Source organism: Pleurodeles waltl, chromosome 8, assembly GCF_031143425.1.
Source record: "Pleurodeles waltl isolate 20211129_DDA chromosome 8, aPleWal1.hap1.20221129, whole genome shotgun sequence".
Classification (NCBI taxonomy): Eukaryota; Metazoa; Chordata; class Amphibia; order Caudata; family Salamandridae; genus Pleurodeles; species Pleurodeles waltl.
In genome coordinates, this window is record NC_090447.1 from 437,786,356 (window position 1) to 437,805,552 (window position 19,197).

The window sequence follows — 19,197 nt, forward strand, 5'->3', positions numbered from 1 at the left end:
ATCTTCATTTCACATAATTTCTCCTTTTCAGCCTCTCCTTTACCTCTTTGCTTCTCTCCTGCCTTTCGTCTCCTTTTCATTCCTCCCTTTTCCCCATTCATTTTATTCTTTCTGTGTTTTACTTTTCTTGCTCCTTCTTTTTTGCCTTTTTCCTTTCCTTCTTGTTCATCTTCCCTAACTCCCTCTTTCTTTCTTCATTAATTGTCTGGCATGTATACCCACTAACATGAGATTGGTTGCAGAGGCATGTTTACTTGAGCAAAGCTAAAAAGTATTCACATACCTTGTAAAATAAATCATTGCTAATCATCCTTCCTAGTTAAGGATGCAATGTATGGGTACAAAGTTTGTTGACATCAAGCAATTGGCTTCAGGGCACTTAGCCAGATAATGGAAGTTGTTCAGGCCCTAGCTCTCTAGAAAGAGTAGTGTTAACCCATATCTTGAATGACAAAGACCCCCACCCCCAGTGAGATGACTGCCTCTAATAGGTAATTAATAAATAAGACCAAAGGAACAAAACTGATTCTTGGGGACTCCATGGGTAAACCTTTAACTAAGCAGTTCTGGCGCTATTAATGGTATATACGAAAGACAGCAAAACTGATCTTGAGAGCCAGAGTTTAATTTGCTTGGACTTTATGTACCCTTTTCTAATTAATTCACATAAACCTCAGGAGGCCAGGACAGTTTTTATGGATCAGAATTAGTTCCCATTATAGGAAAGGTTGGAGACCCCTAGTTTAGAGATACTAAAAAAAGAAAATAGCCAGTGAGTAGGCTAGGACAGCAAATCATCCCTTTAACCTGGCTAAGAGTATGGTGACAAGGAGTTAGCTTTTTCTTTTTTTAAATTATCTTTATTGGTTTCCAAAATTATTTGCATCATTTACAATAGCTTGCATTCCTCAAATATAAGACAACTGAAACACCTACGGTAGTTGCTACTAAAATACCTGTTGTCGCTTGAGTTGGTTGCCAATAAAGTTAATTTCAACCTGGATGAGAGAAGGTAACATAAACAATTTAAAGAGTGACAGGTAAGAAAAATAGTTGAATTAGATATTTATCTCTGAGGGAAGTTTTATTCCATCCAGTACATGATGCTCAGGTAATTTGGTGGCTTGGGAGGGCTAAATATAATGTGTCAGGATAGCATTGGGGGGTATGACTTTGTTCAAAGGAATAGGGAAAGCCATACGACCAGTGCAAAGGGTGGGAAGGATAACTGGAGACTGGACTGTTGTTTAGCAATGACCCAACTGCCCGATCTATCCCTGATAGAGTAACTGCACCTTCACAGCGGCTCAAAGTGAGGTAGGGCCTCTTTTTATGGTTAGCCCCCATTTTTTCCTGATGTCTAATGCAGCTTAGCAATTGTAGTGTCCAAGGCCCATGCTAACCAGATTTCCTAGGCCACAGCTCTTTCCCTAAAACTGTTGTGATACATTGGCACAACTGGATACACCTTTAGCTATCACTATAAGTCCCTAGTAAAAGGTACTTAGGTACCCAGGGCATGGGGTACTAATGATAGGTCCCTGATGGCAGCAGCACTGATTGTGTCACCCTCTAGGGCCATGCACCTAGATTCACCCAGTCCTACCATTGTAGGCTGAGTACTCTGGAGCAAACCTAAAACACAGACTCGACATGGCACACTGCCTGTGTGCCCTGTCTACCTTACACTACATACATTATGGGTAAGACACCCTCCCAGCCCTAACACAGGGTGCACCATATTATATGTGAGGGCATAGCTGCATGAGCACTAGTCCTTGACAAATCTGGGACATAGTGAGTGAACAGAACAGCCATTTTAATACATGTGCTCAACACTGGTCAAAACGGGTTTTTCAGCTACATGATAGCCACTCTGAACCCTAGGTGTGTTAGTATCAAACAACTCAGAATGATAACTCCAAGCTGGTAACAATATTGGATTTATTACTAAATGTACCCAGGGGTCACCTTAGAGGTACCCCCTGCAACAGCTAACTACCCTGGCATGGTTGAGGACTGGTTCTATCCAGCCTGCCACCCCCACACATCCAGCCTATAACCTAAGGGGAGAGATCCGTTTCTCTGGATTGTAGAACAATGCCCTTCCTGGGTGGAGGTGCCAACACCCCCTTAATGTGCACTGTCCTGGCAGCGAGCTTCAAAGGGCTTACTGCCTTTGCTGCTAGCAGCTGATGGTCACCCCTATTTCAACCCCCAGCTTTTGGCAGGAGCAATGGCAGGAAAATACACAAACGGGTCGCAGAAGTGGCCTCATCTGGCATGCACCACCCCTAAGGTGATGGCTGCGCGATGGGCACTCCATTTCATTTTCCTCCATCTTGGATGGTGGAAAAATAGCCAACCAGGTATAGGGAAGCGACCCCTTACCACAGGAAGGGATCACTTAGTGGGTATAGCCACCCTAAGGTAGATGACCCATTGGTCACTACCAGGTTACCCCTGAAATGTCCACTAAATACAATATTTAGTGGGCATCCCTAGACCAAGAAATCAGTTTTGACAGACAAAAGAAGACCAGCACCAAGAAGATCCAAAGCACAAGAACTGTGGATCTACTGCGACAAATAAAAGGCGCCAAACCCTGCCTGCTGTACCCAGGACCCAACTATCGCAGCTGAGTTGCTGCTGGACAACTGGAAAAACTCTAAAGAACTCCAGAGGGCCTCCAGGCTTTGAAAATCGCCATAGAAGTCCCTCCAGAGTGGAGGTACTTCTCCAAAAACAGTAAGAAACTAGCAAAGCTGTGAGGGTCACTTCACTGACCAGCCGCTAACTCCCGAACTGGACACCGCAGCTGGACCAAACTACATACCGACTACCGTGAGGACAAAATCTGCCAGTGTCCAAGTTTGGTAACACTGTGCTCTCCAGCAGCCAAACTGTGCCAGTATCCTGGTTATTGGTCAGCCAATGTCAGAAATGGAAGAAAAAAACAGCCCGCCTGGGGCTGAAAAAGTACCAGGAGGAAGCCCCAGTCGAGGGACTTCAGGAACATCCCAGACCACTTGCCAGAGTGCCCCCGTTGTGCTGCAACCAATCCTTGAACCAGCTTACCTCCTGCTCCTGAGTGCAACCTTGTGCACAGCTCCTGGCTCACAGATTCGCTCTGCACCCAGCTGCCCTGAGCCAAAGGACCTGCTGTGCCCTAAGGGTCCCCCACCCCTGGCAACCTCAACACTCCATGAGGACCCCAAGGAACCATCTTTAAACTTACCTATGCAGCGCTCTTCAAAGTGGTCCCCCACAGTGGCCCTGCACCATCTCCAGAGCCCTTTCACCACTGCTCCCGCCAAAACTGGGAGACGCCCGAACTTCTCCAGCTGGCACAGCATGCTCACCAACGATCTTGTCCGACATGCAAAAGAAGAACTTGGTAAACACCCTGTATGATTTTATATGTATTTTTAAAGGTGATCTTCCATTGATTTCTACGGTGTGTAATTACGTAAAAAGACAATTTTTATAAAAAAATTCTAAAATACATATCTCGAGAAGTACTTAACCAATTTTGATAATCTTGGTCTTAATAATTACATAAAAATCTGAAGTATGTTTATGGATTAGTCTCAAGTTATTCATTTGAGTGTGTGAGTTGCAAGACTGATGCTGTGAGTACAACAAATGCTTTGCACTTCTCCAAGATTAGCCTAACAGTTCGACCGAGCTACCTTAAAAATTAGAACATTAGGTGATCTAGCTGTTACCCCGGTAAACCAACGTGTGGTTGCCTGGACCCCTGCACAGTGTGTCTAGCTTTGCACACTACGTAGAGGGCTAGCCTCCTACACCCAAGGGGTATACTGTAATTTCTAACTTTAATTCTCAGGGCGTGCACCAGTTCCCATTAAAGGGTATAGAACAAGGATGGAGCAGTAATGTGCAGTGCATGTGTGGTTAGTACATGTGCTGGGTCTAGGTATGCTGGAGAGGGCTACATTACCTCCATACATCACATATATGCTGCGCCATGCATGCGCAGGGGAATCGTGCTTGGTGTATGTGTGCCTGTGTGAAGTAAAATACATGAAAGGTGAAGTGTTGTGCAGCGTGCACAAAGTGAGTGTGTGTGCTGGCAATGTGTGCATGTTGGTAAAGAGCTCACCCTGGTTAAAGGTATAAAGGTTTCAGTGCTGAACAGTGCACGCATGTTGTGTGTCTGTACTGAATGCATGCACACATGCAAGGGTGCAATGCATAGAAGCAACAGTGCTAGACCCAAAGGGCCTGATTCACAAAGGTATACTTACACTTTTATGTAAATTTACGATTTTATTTCAAAGTCACAAAGCAATCTTACGTGGAGTAGCTTTACAAATCTGCACATAAAAAGATGGGCAGTTATAAAGATACTACTCATAAAATTGCTTTGTGAATTTCTAAAAACACTGAACTTACACAAAAGTAAGGCATATGAGGCTAATACGAAAACCACAAATAGCTGGGCAGGGGGTCTGGGATTTACCTTTCAGTGTACATATCATCATGGCTGATATCCAGGTGTGAACTCTGGTCACTCCCATGACTTGTGGTGGGGACAATATAATTCGAAGTCCTGCCTGCTGTGGCAGACCTCTATCATAAAGGAAGATGAAAAAAAAGATGTGTCCATTTCAAAATAAGCAAAGTCCCAACATAAAACTTCAAAGACCCCAACCCTAAATTACATTTGGTGTCTGAGAAAGGATTATAAGAAGAGGAGGTTGAGTCCCCAAAGATTTGTCGTTTACCAAGCAGCCAGACAGGTTTTGTGAGAAGGGGAAGCTCTGCAAGATGTCTGCTTTTGACCAAGACTGGGGGCCAAGGCCAGCTAGTCTCCCTGCTGGGTCAGGGGACATCACCCAGGGAAACCAAACCCACCTGCCCTAGACCTTGGGGCACCAGCGCCTGCCAATACCAGTGTGCCCTGCGAGGAATAGGAGAGCGTTGCAGGGAGCAAGGCCCAGTGGGGGGCTCTACAGTGAGGACTCCCTGTGCAAGGTGTGAGGATTTGCCTGAGGACCGATCAGCAACACAAAATGATGATGGACGGAGTGCTGAACAATGCAAACACTCACCCCAGGTCACAGATCTGGGTTTAATCCATCGTTCTTTTGCTCACCATGCCTCACCAGTTTGGACCTAGCCATAAGCAAATCAGTATTGACCCTGTTCCTCATGGGAACAATCCAGCCCGAACTGCCAAGCCAGGTCCTCCCTGGACCGGAAACAAGCATCCTGGGACCGGTTTCAGCCTTCACCAGCCAGGCTAGCTTAAATCCAGTGGCACGGTAAGCAAGGGACCCACGTCTGGGTATACCCTTCCCACTTAGGGCAACTTTAGCAACACAAAAGGATGATGGGTGGAGTGCTGAACAATGCAAACACTCACCCCAGGTCACAGATCTGTGCTTAATCCATTGTTCTTTTGCTCACCATGCCACCCCAGTTTGGACCCAGCCATATGCAAATCAGTCTTGACCCTGTTCCTCATGGGAACAGTCCAGCCCGAACTGCCAAGCCAGGTCCTCCCTGGACCCGAAACAAGCATCCTGGGACCGGTTTCAGGGTTTCACCCCTCATCAGCCAGGCTAGCTTAAATCCAGTGGCACAGTGAGCAAGGGACCCACGTCTGGGCATACCCTTCCCACTTAGGGCAACTTTAGCAACACAAAAGGATGATGGACGGAGTGTTGAACTATGCAAACACTCACCCCCAGTCACAGATCTGGGTTTAATCCATCATTCTTTTGCTCACCATGCCATCCTAGTTTGGACCCAGCCATAAGCAAATCAGTCTTGACCCTGTTCCTCATGGGAACAATCCAGCCTGCACTGCCAAGCCAGGTCCTTCCTGGACCGGAAACAAGCATCCTGGGACCGGTTTCAGGGTTTCAGCCTTTATCGGCCAGGCTAGCTTAAATCCAGTGGCACGGTGAGCAAGGGACCCATGTCTGGGCATACCCTTCTTTGCATTCCCAAATGCGCCCACCAGTGAATAGGGAATAACCCTGAATATGTTACACGAAGGAAAGTGGTACAGGGTTTTGCCAGACAACTACTAGAGCCCCAACCTCAATATGGATTGCATTGTTGTATTTGAATGTCGCTTCTCTTTGCATGTATAGAGTTAGAAATACAATTCTACTTTTTCTAATAAAAGTAAGTATTTGACTGGACATTGATTTATTAGTACTGTTTGCACTTTGAGTTATGAGTCGCGTTCACTGACCTGTATCTACATTCCCCCGGGGAAGCCTTGACTACTTGACCACAGCTACCACTGAGAGTTAAGTGCAGAAGGGGTACTTGGCCCAGTTGAGCGGGATCTGTAGTAGGTTGGGCCCTGAGACATCAGGTGTAAAAAGCCTCAACCATCACGGTAGGGCTCAGTAGCCCCAGGGTGCCCCGTGGCCCTTTGAAAGTGGTTTTGACAATTGGTGGTAAGTGGTGGGGCACCTAACGTTTAGGGACCAAAGATACTTTAGTGGCCTTGTCCATCTCCAATTTTCATCAGTACTGCAATAAGCCTAGTTTTATTTTCTTTGTCTATGAACAAAGGTGACATGCATAAGCAATGGAGAATGCAGGTTTGGAAATTGACTTCAGCACCATGTGCATAGATCAGATTTATGTAAGGACAGTGGGTTGAGGATTCCTAGGAGTAGGGACGGAGAGTTCCTTTCTAATTTCTTTAGGGACCAGTTTGCGATACTGGGCTAAAGGGAAATCAGGGATTGCCTCAGGAAATATTCTATTTAGTTTAATTGGGGTGAGATAGGCCCTGTGGAGTATGTTAAACTGAATTGTATTTAAGACTTGCATTGCAGGACACCTTGTGTGGGTAGGCAAATGTCCTTTCCCATTTAGTTCATGAAAAAATCTGCCTGAGCCAGCCTACCAAATATCTCTTAGACTGGTCAAAGATATGTCGGTGTGAAACTGGATTGTTTTACTAAGCTAGAATATTAACCTCTTGCTGTTGCCGAATATGTGGACTAGCGCGTGAGTTTGAGGTTCATTGTTGGTTGTTTTTCAGATTGACTGCAGAGCCATAACCAATTTCCCATGTGTTAAAATCTGTTTTCCATGTTGGTCATATTGTTCAACCAAATCTGTTCTCAAAAAGCCTGCCTCTTTCCAATGGTTCAAGTCTCTCCTTGCAGGAGCATGTTTATGTCTGGAGAGAATGTGTAGTGGGTTTGTAGTGCCATCAGGGTTAGCCAGGCCTGTAACTCTCAAGCTGTGTATAAAGCATTGTACCACAACAGTACAAGGCACCGTAAATCTCAAGGGACTGGGGTGTTAGGAAGGAAAAGCTCTTGAAAATGGCTATCCAGGGTAGGGCTGGTGCAAGGCCTGTTTCTGCCAAGAGATGTCCCCTGAGACAAAATTGGGCCGCACCAGTCCTCCTTGTTCAGCACGGAGCTTCAGCATGGCCACAACAATACTACACCTGTCTGTGTTCTCAACCAAGTAGCCCAACATTGTGCCGAGTTTCTGATACATAATAAAGTAGGTGAGGGATAATAACTATCTTTAGAGTAATTCTGCCTATTGCTGACACTTGTTCAGGTTTTCCAGAATACTGGTAACAAAGTCAGTTCCATATACAGCAACTATATACAGAATACTGTTGGGGCCACAAGACAGACATTGCTTTGTTCATGTTATCTTTCTGCATTTCCCATTGCCCATCTGCACAGAAAGTAAGATCACTGGATCTCCCCATTGTCCATCTGCACAAAAAGTGCCCACTGGATATCCTGTCAACCATTTGCACAGGAAATGACATCACTGGTATCCTAGCCACAGCACCCTGGGCTCCTTCCTCCTTTCATAACTTATATAATGGCAGCTGCAGGGCAGATGCAAGCAGTGGGATAGCCTTCGGTGCACCAAAGGCATGCCCATCTGCTCTCTTCCACAACTGGAACACGGCCACGTCCCCAACCCATGATAACCCGGTTCACTCCTCCATGCTCTGAACCTCGGCCACCATTGGCTGCACTGCTGCCACACTGTGCCCCATAACACAGAAGGGGCATTGACATGCACCTCCTGCAAGCTCCACACCCTACACCCACTACTCCCGCACCAACAGCACCCAGATCCCACTCGCTCACATAAACCAGCCACCCACTCCCACTGACCAAACACCACCCAAACAATATGCCACACTTTGATGCATGCGCCTCAACTCATGCTTGCTCACCAAACATGCCACTGTGATACGAGGCTTACTGCATGACCATACTCCAAACCCGCTCTTTCTCACAGAAACATGACTTAATACAACCTCAGCACCTGACATCGCTACAGCCATCCCCACTGGCTACAAGATTGTTCGGCAAGACCATCAGTACAAGCCCAGGATTGGAGTTGCCATCATACACAAAGATACTATTAGCTGCACCACCTACACAGAAACCCCCACTTGCTAAACGGAACACCTCATGTTCAAGATACGCATCTGATAGAGACTTCTAGCTACAGATTCCTTACCTTAGTTCTTTACCTTAGAATTTCTTGGTGTTAGCATGGAATCTGGAACTTTTGCAGAGCAATACTCTTGTGCATGCCGTCATATGGCGTCATTCGAATCCGCTTTCTCGTTGGAGCCGTCTGTGATGTTATGGTCACCTATAAAGGCACCACCCAGGCGCGCATACGTCAGTTCTTTTCCTTCCGTGCCAGTCAAAGTGCAGATCCGGAACAGAGCTACCCTTTGCTTTTTTGACAGGCCTTTTGTGACATTTTTGTCAAGATTTTTTGAATCTGTGCGAGGATGACCTAGAGAAAAACTGGATTAAAGCCATGTGGCACCTGCCATTGCGCCATATCAGTGACAGATCCACACCAGGTATGTCTCTGGTGCTTAGACCGAGACCACAACTCAAAGTCGTGTTCTGACTGCCGGGCCATAGCACAGAAAGCTTTGAGGGAGTGGTCCCTGAAGCTAATGGCGGCCTGGCAGTCGAAGTTGGCAGGCGCCACTCCTCGGAGGTCACGGTCCCGGTTTAGGAGGAGGTCACGAACCGCTCCAGAAGCCCCAAGACATCTTCATCCCACACAAGCTCCTCCGGGCACTCGGGGAAGGAGCACAACAACAAGAAGTCCAAGCGGACTTCAACTGCACCTCACCCGTCAGTCAACGAGGCGAGTCAGGAACATCGACATTCCAGGCACGGTTCTGCAGAAACGCTGCCACGGCCGACTCCGAGTTCCCTTCCCCCTTTCTGAGAGCTGGAGCAACCCCCACTCAGCTCAAAGAGTTTTACAAGGCTGCCTAGTATTTGAGCGGGCTGGCCCCGCCGGTGCACCTTTGAGCCATGTGGGGTTGGCAAGGGCCCCATCAGGTTCCTCGCCGGTGGCTTTGGCGCCGATGGGGTTTCTTGAATCCAATATCAGATCCGGAACAATGCTGAGTACACACATTGGGCCTTCTCCAGTTTTGCTCCCAATGTCGACGCTCCTGGTGCCCACAGGTGGCGCAAGCCCCATTCTAATAACCGATGATCTGGAGGTGGAACAGTGTCGCACAATGCCAAATTGGGCGCCAACAGGTGCCACATCATTGCCTGAGCCTTTCAATGATACAGCCAGGCACTGGTGAGGAATGGGAGGGGTCTCAGGGCCTTCTGGAGTCCCAATTGGAGTAAATGATCATATGTGAAGATACCTCTTCAGATTCTGGCATGCTGCCACCTCCTCCGGTGGCTACGGAGGAGGAAGCATTGTATGCAGTGGTGGTGCATAGGGCAGCTGAGGTCTTGGACCTAGATCTGCCTATGGTGTCGGTCAGAATTAACCTCCTGACTGAGGTGCTTCAGCCAGGGGTTTCCACATCGGAACCAATGTTACCTTTTAATAAAGCCCTTGTAGATGCCCTGCTGGGAATAGGGAATCCAGGAGGCTGGATCAGCTTGGTAAGAAGATGTTTTCTTCCTCCGGCCTACCATTGAGGTCAGTAAACACCTTATGCCTATTGGGCTTTTTTCCCATACTTTATAGGATACAGTGGCACAGGTGCTGCCTCAAGTCCCAGACGACATGTGGGCCACTCCCTCATAGGCAGTCAAAGATGAGAGATATGCAGCCAAGTTTACCACCAGGTGTGGATTGGACAGAACTGACTCACCGGGTAGAGCGATTTTGTTGACCGTGGCCCTTTGACGCCACGCCTGGCTTCATACATCTGGCTTTTCAGAGGGTGTCCAGGCAAACCTCATGGACATGCCCTTCAGTGAGTCCCACCTATTTGGCGAAAGGGCAGACTCAGCGCTGGAGTGTTCAAGGACTCTCGGGCTACTGCCAAGTCCTTGGGCCTCTCGGCGACCCATCACCAACAGTCTGTCTTTTGCTTCTTTTGATGTTTTGTAAAGAGCGGGGCACCATGACACTCACAGACCAGCTACCATCCTCCACCAGACCAACATCTTATGCGGGGACGCAGTCGTTGAGCCTTCATACTCGGAGGGTCTGGCAAGAAGTCGTCCACCACCCAGCCCCCCACCTCCACAACATCCAAGTCCTCCTAGTGTGATTCTGCAAGACCATGTATGTCCAGTTAGAGGGATGATTCAATTTCATCTCCCCTGCTGGCGGTCCATAACATCAGACAAATGGGTCTTGCAGATCATACAGAAGGGCTATTCTCTCCCCTTCCAGTCTTTCTCTCCCCCTATGCCTCCGTCAAAAGAACGGCTGATGGAGGATAACTTAGTTTTGCTCCGCGAGGAAGTTATGTCTTGCTTGGCCATGGGAGCCATAGATAGGGTCCTGATATCATAAGTAGGCAGTGATTGTTATTCCCGCTACTTTCTGATGCCCAAAAAGAACAAGGGGCTTCGCCCTATTCTGGGTTTGCGGACGTAACTCTCTTCCTATTCTGGGTTTGCAGACGTCACTCTCTTCCTCAAAAAGGAGGATTTCAAAATGCTCACTCTGGCTCAGGTCTGGTCTGCCCTAGACCAAGGAGACTGGATGGTAGCTTTGGACTTGCAGGATGCATATTTCCATATTCCCGTCCTGCCTGCACACAGGCGTTACCAGTGGTTCAAGGTGGTCCATAAGCCCTTTCAGTTTACCGTGCACCCCTTTCGGTCTCACCAGTGCACCTCGGGTGTTCACCAAAGTGATGGTGGTGGTAAAAGCTCATCTGCGCAGGTCAGGGGTTTCAGTCTTCCCCTACCTCGATGACTAGCTATTGAAGGCTCCTACAGCCCAGGCTGTCGTCACCCACCTTCAGACTATAGCGAACCTCCTGCATTTGATGGGGTTCACTATAAACTTGGCAAAGTCACACCTGACTCCCTCTCAGACGCTCGCTTTCATCAAAGCTGTTCTGGACACAGTGCAATTTCGGGCCTATCCTCCTGAGCAGCAAGTCCAGGATATTCAGGTTATGATTCTGATGTTTCGACCTCTGTCATGGATTTCGGTGACACAGACTCTGAGGCTGTTGGGCCTCATGGCCTCCTGCATCCTGTTAGTCAAATATGCCAGATGGCATATGAGGGCTCTGCAGTGGGACCTGAAGTTCCAATGGGGACAGAATCAGGGAAATCTCACTGACACAGTTCAGATCTCAGAGGAAATTGCAAAAGATCTGCAGTGGTGGTTAATGAACTGTGATTGGGTCAGAGGCAGACTCCTCACCCTTCCCCAACCAGAGGTTACAGTAGTGACTGATGCATTACTTCTGGGATGGGGAGATCATCTGGGAGAGATGGAGATCAGAGGCCTCTGGTCTCCGGCGGAATTTGTACTCCATATTAACTTACTCGAGCTCCGGGCGATCTGACTGGCATTGAAAGCATTTCTTCCTGTTGTAAAAGGGAAGATGCTGCAGGTCTTCACGGACAACACCACTGCAATGTGGTACTGCAACAAGGAGGGCAGTGTGGGGTCTTGAACCCTTTGTTAAGAGGCCCTTCTTCTTTGGACATGGCTGGAACAGCAGGGCATAAACCTGCTGGTTCAACACCTGGCAGGTTCTCTGAATGCCAGGCAGACAAACTCCGCCGTCGATGCCTAGCAGATCACAAGTGGTGTCTCCACCTGGAGGTGGCACAAGGACTCTTTCAGCAGTGGGGAGAGCCTTGGTTACATCTGTTCGCCTCCACAAAAAATGCGCAATGTCAGCAGTATTGCGCATTGGAGTTTCCAAGGCAGCACTCGCTCTGCAACACTTTTCGTCACGAGTGGAGCTCAGGCCTCCCGCACGCCTTTCTGCCCATACCACTTCTGCCTAGAGCTCTCAAGAAGATCAAGAATAACTGGGCCCAAGATATCCTGGTGGCTCCAAAACTGGGAAAGGAGAGTCTGGAATCCCGAGCTTCTCAAAATGAGCAACCAGGCTGCCCCTTCGGGAAGATCCTCTGTCACAGCAGCAGGGGAAGGTTTCCACCCGAACCTAGCACGAGGTGTTCTAGTCCTGGATATCTGTCAGGCAGCTACTTAGGCAACATTGCACACTTTCGCAAGACATTACTGCCTGGTCAGTCGGGTCCATGGTGACGGGCACTTTGCCCTCTCGGTCCTACAGGACTTTTTAGTGTAAGGAGATCTGTCCGCTACCCACCGACAGGAGGTTATGGCTTGGGTTTCTATTTTAAGGTAAGGAATCTACAGCTAGAAGTCTCTATCAGATGAACAAGTTCCTTACCTTCGGTAACACATTATCTGGTAGAGAGACTATCTAGCTGGAGATTCCTTACATCCACCCCGCCTCCCCGCTCTGCAGACGTGTCTAATAGGGTCAGGGATTGTCCCTTTCAGGGCCCTCGTTTTTTGCACAGCCAAACTGTTAGTTCTTTCCATGGCTCTGCGCTTCTGGTGTGGAGGTTCATGGAAAAGGAACTGATGTACACGTGCCTGGGTGGTGCCTTTATGGGCTACTGTGATCTCACAGGCAGCTCCAACGACGCCAACAGTGCCAATTGGATTTAACCAATGCCACCCGACGGTGCATGCAAGGGTATTGCTCTGCAAAAGTTCCTGATTCCAAGCTGACACCAGGAAATGTTATGGTAAGGAACTAAGGTAAGGAATCTGCAGCTAGGACAAAGCACACCAGAGACTTGCTGAAAGCTTTCAAAAACCTCAACAGCTGAATCACTGCATGCTCCAAAACCCTGGTTCCCCTTAGGTGCAACTCAACAGCAAGAGCCCAGCCCCAGGTTAGCTGGTACACAGAGGAACTCAGGCCGACGAACCGCCACTGCAAGCAAATGGAGGGCAAATGGAAACCAAGTCAAGATTCCACAGATAAAAACATCTTCAAATCAGCCCTAAGACGCTATCACCAGCAGATACGGAACACCAAGTGCACGGCCTTTGCAGTTCACACCAGTGCCAACAGCAAGGACATTTTTGCCATCATCAAAGATTTCACTGTGCGTCCTGCCACCTTCAGCAACATCACACCGTCACAAGACTTTTGCAACAAGCTCTCAGAATTCTTTTGTAGCAAAATAATTTCCATATACAGCAATCCTCAATTCGATAGATCTGACCCATAACCCCACCACATCTTCACCAAAGGACTCATACAGATCAGCAAAACACTGCTACCAATCCCCAACGTGTCCATTGGCTCAGCTACATTCCTAACACCTGAAAACTTGCAACCACCATGCTCCAGGTCAAGAGACCATCATGCTGACCCACCCATGCTTCCCAACTACAGAACCATCTCCCTCCTACCATACCCTGCAAAGGTCTTAGAGAAACTAATCAACTGACCCCTCACCAACCACCAGCTCCTCAATGCCTTGCAGTCTGGATTTAGGCGTAACCATGGTACAAAAACAGCACTTATCACCATCACAGAAAACATCTGCATGATCCTTGACAGAGGAGAGACAGCAGCCCTCATTCTCCCGGATCTCTCTGCACCATATAACCCTGTCTCACACGCCATTCTCATCAGGTGCCTGCACGAGATCAGCACACAAGGACCCGCTCTCCACTGAATCAGCTCTTAATGGATAGGGCACAAGCTTTCAGCCTGGCACCTTACTCCTCAGAAGCTCACAAACTCATCTGTGGAGCGCCTCAAGGTTCATCGCTCAGCCCCACCCCCTTTAACGCATATATAATCCCTCTGGCCAATGTCCTCTGTGCACACATTAACATCCTCTCCTACGCAGACAACATGCAAACCATATACTCCCTCTCGAACAAGACTCCCTACACCAGAAACAAGTTAATCACCTGCATGACCAAAGTCTCTAACTGGATGAAAGCTACCTGTCTCACCAACAAGACAGAAGTAGTGATTTTCAGCAAAAATACCTCACCATGGGACACCAACCAGTGGCTGGCCGAACTATGACTCATACCCAGAATTCATGGAAGGAACCTCAGAATAATCATTGACAGGAACCTAGACATGACCGCACAAGTCAACACCGTCACTGCATCCTGCTTCCACATCTTGAAGATGCTGAGGAAGATTTTCAAATGGCTCCCAAACAACATTAGGAAGAACTGTCAGTCACACCCTAGTCACCAGCAAGTTGAACTATGGAGCACCTTCTACACTAGGATCACCAAGCAACTCACTAGAGGACTACAGATCATCCAAAATTCAGCAGCCAGACTCATATTTAACCCCCCACACAGAACTCACACCACACCACACCTCAGGCAACTATACCTGCTCCTGATACACAAACATGCTCAAATCAAACTCCTCACACATACCTTCAAGTTGCTACACAACTCTGGCTCTACCTGCCTGAACAATCTCATCTAATTCCACCAACTACTCAGACACCTTTGCTCCACAGGACTCCTACTCTCAACTCTTCCTACACAGAATACCCTTGCCGGTGATAGTGTGCTTTACAAATACACAGAATGTAACATAACACAACATCCCAATCTCAATGAAAAGTTTGTACCCCTAGATAACGAAAAGTAATTTTCTACCATTGATTTATCCCACTATCCAAGTGTACACTGTGCTTTAGACTGTAGGGGCTGGTAGAGCATAAGTATGACTTAATTTACTCCCAACCTAGACACATCACTGAACACTGCAGCGGCCGAGAAATCTGGGTCATATCTGCACTATATATTTTATGTGAATCTACATGTTGTCAGTATACAACAACACAACATGGGTGCCACCAGCCAGTCATATGCCCCCTCACCACCTTCGGTCCATTGCTAGAGTGAACAGCAAATAGGATAAGACATCCCCGCTAAGTACCTTTATGCACTTTGACCAGAGTAGATATCAGTCTCCCCACTCTGACTCTGACTGTTAGTCAGTATATAGCAATTTAACTCATTGGATCTTGGTTCTGCCTAATTTCGCCTGGACTTTGGACTATATTGTCAGAATCAGACATGCTGAATTAGGCCAGGAAGTGGGAGCAGCCTACAGTACTCTATACAGGCGACTGGTGTACAAGGGGGTATGTCTGCCCAGGATGAACCCATTTTGATCCATGTAAATCAAGCCAGGAGGTCCTGGCAAAGACCTTTTTCAGTAATTGTAGAAAGCATTAACGATTGCAAGAGACCTGTATGAAGGCACATCAAGGAGATCTCTTCACAGTTGTGGTAACAATACCATCAGGGCCTTTCTCATAGGGGGGTAAACTTACATCCTCTGCAGTGGCAGCATATAATGAAATACGTTTGGATCCATGGCGATCTGCATAAGTGTTTTAAAGGGATTTCTCTCTCCTGTCCCACGAGTCTGCTGTGGTCTTAGGTATACTGGGCGTGTCAGCCGACGGCAGGGCAAAGGTGAAGAGATCTAGCCTCATGTGTCCACCGTCATAGACACTGAAGCCACACCTTTGGAGTTGTTTTTACAGGGCGAATAATGATGTGCTTGCATCTGAAGTATAAGTTCCTAGCTCACGAGTTAATTTCATGCTAAATGGGGGTTAGGTGCTTGAAGCCAGCGTCTTGTTTTTGTATTCGAGCTGCTGCATTTTCAACTTGAAGCTACCTAATCATGTACAAAGGGAGCTTTACCTCGGGCTTTTCTTTAGTCAGTCAGTTGACCCAAAGGAGTGTGCCAGTGAATTCAAGTAGGTACCTTTCAGTAGTGGGTGCATGAGTGCAATCCCCCAGCAGTCCACAATAATGAGAATTGTGGGATAGGCGGGAACATTGGCATTGTAAAGCTTTGAGTGTTTGAGTGTGGGAGGACTTAATCACATGTAACATCTGTACAGAGTTTTCAGACTGGTTCTAGTGTTCTTGAAACATTTTGTTGTAATTCAGCTGATGGAGAGGAGCTATTAAGTGAACTAGTGTTTAAGGTAAGGTGCTCTTTCTGGCCTACCTCCCTCGCATTTTGTTAAAACTGTTAAGTAACTGCAATCATTCCCTCTTTTTTTATTTTATTTTATTTTGTCATTTTACTGCTGTCATTTGTTTCTGTGCTTGTTTTTGTTTCCCCAGCGAGGGTTGTCGGAGAGAGAATACAATGAAGAATGTTGGATGCCGCAAATATGCGTTTAACTGTCTGCAGCTGAAGGCTTTTCCCAAGCATTACAGGCCGCCTGAAGGAACTTACGGAAAAGTTGAGACCTAAGTCAGCTTGCTGTGTCATATCACTAGCTGTTACATGAATATCCGTGGATAGACTTTAGTTTAACGCCACCAGGACGAGATCAGACATTATATGTACATCCTGTAGCTTGGAATACTGTATTGAGCATGGTAACAAGTTGGAAATGTTTCGGCATGTGACACCTACACAATCACTGTCCATTACAAAAGACTTTGATAGTTGTGAGCCTTCTCCGGGAATACTACAGTAGGTACCTCAAGAGTGTTGGAAAAGCCGGAAAAGACGGTTGTGAGCTGCTGTTCTACACATCATCTATTTATGCTGCGGTGTCTCGAGAATTAATCGTTTTGTACAACTTTTTTAATTAAAAGGCCTGCAAATCATCAAACACATGAAGGTAGCTGGAAGTCTCACAATTTTAAATGCGATGTGGAAAACAAAAGCTTTGAAAGAAATTGTTTCTAGTGCCAGTCGATTAATATCACTGTTTTGAATGTGCAACAAGCAGAAACTGTGATCATTAGTTTGTGATTCCAGTGTTTGAAACCCTATGAACTCCAAATCTGTGAACCAGGGTTGAAAACGGAGAACACAAAGTCTTGTTCAGTTGTAACAAAAGGGTCTTCTGAAAGTCGGCGACTGTAAACCATAGTGTAAAGCTGAAACCGTTTTCATTTTGTACGTAATTTAATGTATAGTGTGCAATATGTTCTTTCGGCACTGGCTGCTTTAATGTACTGTACGTAATGGCGTAAGGATGCATTCTTTGTCTTGTTTCAAGAGTCACTTGTGTTTCCCTTAAACACTTACCTCCAGGTAGTTTCTGCAAATACTTTGTCAAGTTAGCCAGATTTACAGTCTCTGTACTACGTGCCTGGATGTTTGTACATGACACTTTAAAATATTCCTTTCCCTAGTGAAAAAGGCAAAGATATTTGAGGATCGGCGTAACCAAGCAAGGTCATTCGTTTCTTAAGGCAGGACACTGAGAGACGCCTCACCAGTACATGAAATGGGGATATACCTACAGTAATTATTGGAAGCGTCTTACCCAAGCCCCTGGATTGCCTGTTGAGGGAAAAATCATTGTAGCACTACCCGTCATTAGTCGTAAAATGTATAGTTAGATCTCTAAAATACAGACTATATATAGATGCTTTTGCCCAGTAAGTAAAGCGTGGTTTTTACTCCCCACCACCCTGCAGGTTTCTTTTATTCATACTCATGATTTGTGTTGGAAAAGTAAAGTGTTCCTGAAATGGACAGAGGCTCAGTGGCAGTAGTTGTCCAAAATACATGTTTTCCACCTGTTGCTACTCCTAGAAAAGGAATTGGTGTGGGAGGATAAAAGGAATGGTTAATATTAGGAACATATTTTGCAAATCTTCTTTCAGTGCACGGCATTTTGAAAGTTTTGCACCCATAAACATGTCCATGTTTACTAGGGAGGAAGAAATGTTTTGGCTCAAACAACCTGATTTGGTTCATGCTGGCTTGATAAGTTTGGCTTGTATGTACCAGTCAGGGGTGGGGTGCATGACTACTTCATGTGAGATACCGTGTCTAAAATGGGTGGTAAAAGAATTTGGTAAATAGCAGTTTAAAGGTAATTCAACATATCTCAGATGTATCATTTTCCTTCTCCTTTAGTACGAACACTACCGGTGGCCCTGAGGGTCTGTGAAGTGCTTTTGAAAGACCAGTATAATTTGCTTTCATGCAGTTGTTCTTTAGAAATGGAGCCCCAGCTATCAGGTAGTACCCAGGGGAAAAAGTGCATCTCCATTCAATGGTATCAGATATGTTATAAGCTACACTTTTTAAACTTCTGTTCTAATCTTCTCCTGGCAAAGTTTCTAGGGAACAAAACTGTTTTGTTTTATGGTATCATTTCACTGAGATTTGCACTGAACCAGTTACTTCACAATGCAAATGACTTATTCCCAGTGCTAAGGGTTCTCTTCACTCACCCAAATTGCATGTCTGTTAATCTCACTTTTTTATAGGTAAATAAAAATAAACACATTAGTTGTTTTAACGGACTGTGATTGATTCAGTTATGTAGAGAATTATTTTTGTTCATCATTGCTTCTGATGAAGGCAGTGACCTTTAAAAGTGTCTGATACTTAGGATGTGAGGCACTCCTAATTCTGCACACAGTTCTTGCACTATCATCGTATCCAACAGATGTTAAATGTATCCTAACCTATATAGATGTTTTTTATATGGATGTTCACATGCAAAATATACTATAACAGGATGGAATGGCAAGGTAAGTTTATTTACATGCACCATCTGACTCCACAGGGAATATCAAGGACTTTTTAATTCTATACTGGATTAATGTTCCACACCAATGTTCAGCACCAATAATATATGTGAAGATAAGTAAGTATTTGTTAGTAATTGGGTCTCTAGTTGGCAGAGGTATACACCCTTGTCAAAGTAGGGACCACAATCCTAGTCAGGGTAACTCAGATACACACTTTAAATTATCCTGTGCTCACTCTCTGGTAGATGGGCACAGAGCAGGCAGGCTTAACTTAGAAGGCAATGTGTAAAGTATTTGTGCAATAACTCCTACAGTAACACAGTAAAAACCCCACAAAAAGTACTTCAAACCAGTTCAGGAAAATAGATCTAAATAAAA

At 46.3% G+C, this 19,197-nt stretch overlaps 1 protein-coding gene across 19 annotated transcripts in view; it reads left to right on the top strand.

Annotated features, from left to right (window-relative positions):
* The window catches only part of INPP4A (inositol polyphosphate-4-phosphatase type I A), a 997,999-nt gene extending 979,415 nt beyond the window's left edge, over window positions 1–18,584 (top strand). For all 19 annotated transcript variants that reach the window (XM_069204338.1, XM_069204354.1, XM_069204366.1 and 16 more), the window contains one exon: window positions 16,435–18,584. In XM_069204338.1, coding sequence (XP_069060439.1) covers window positions 16,435–16,567 — 133 coding nt within the window. In that variant the 3' untranslated portion in view covers window positions 16,568–18,584. The remainder of the gene's footprint in view (window positions 1–16,434) is intronic.
* The last annotated feature ends 613 nt before the right edge of the window (window positions 18,585–19,197 follow it).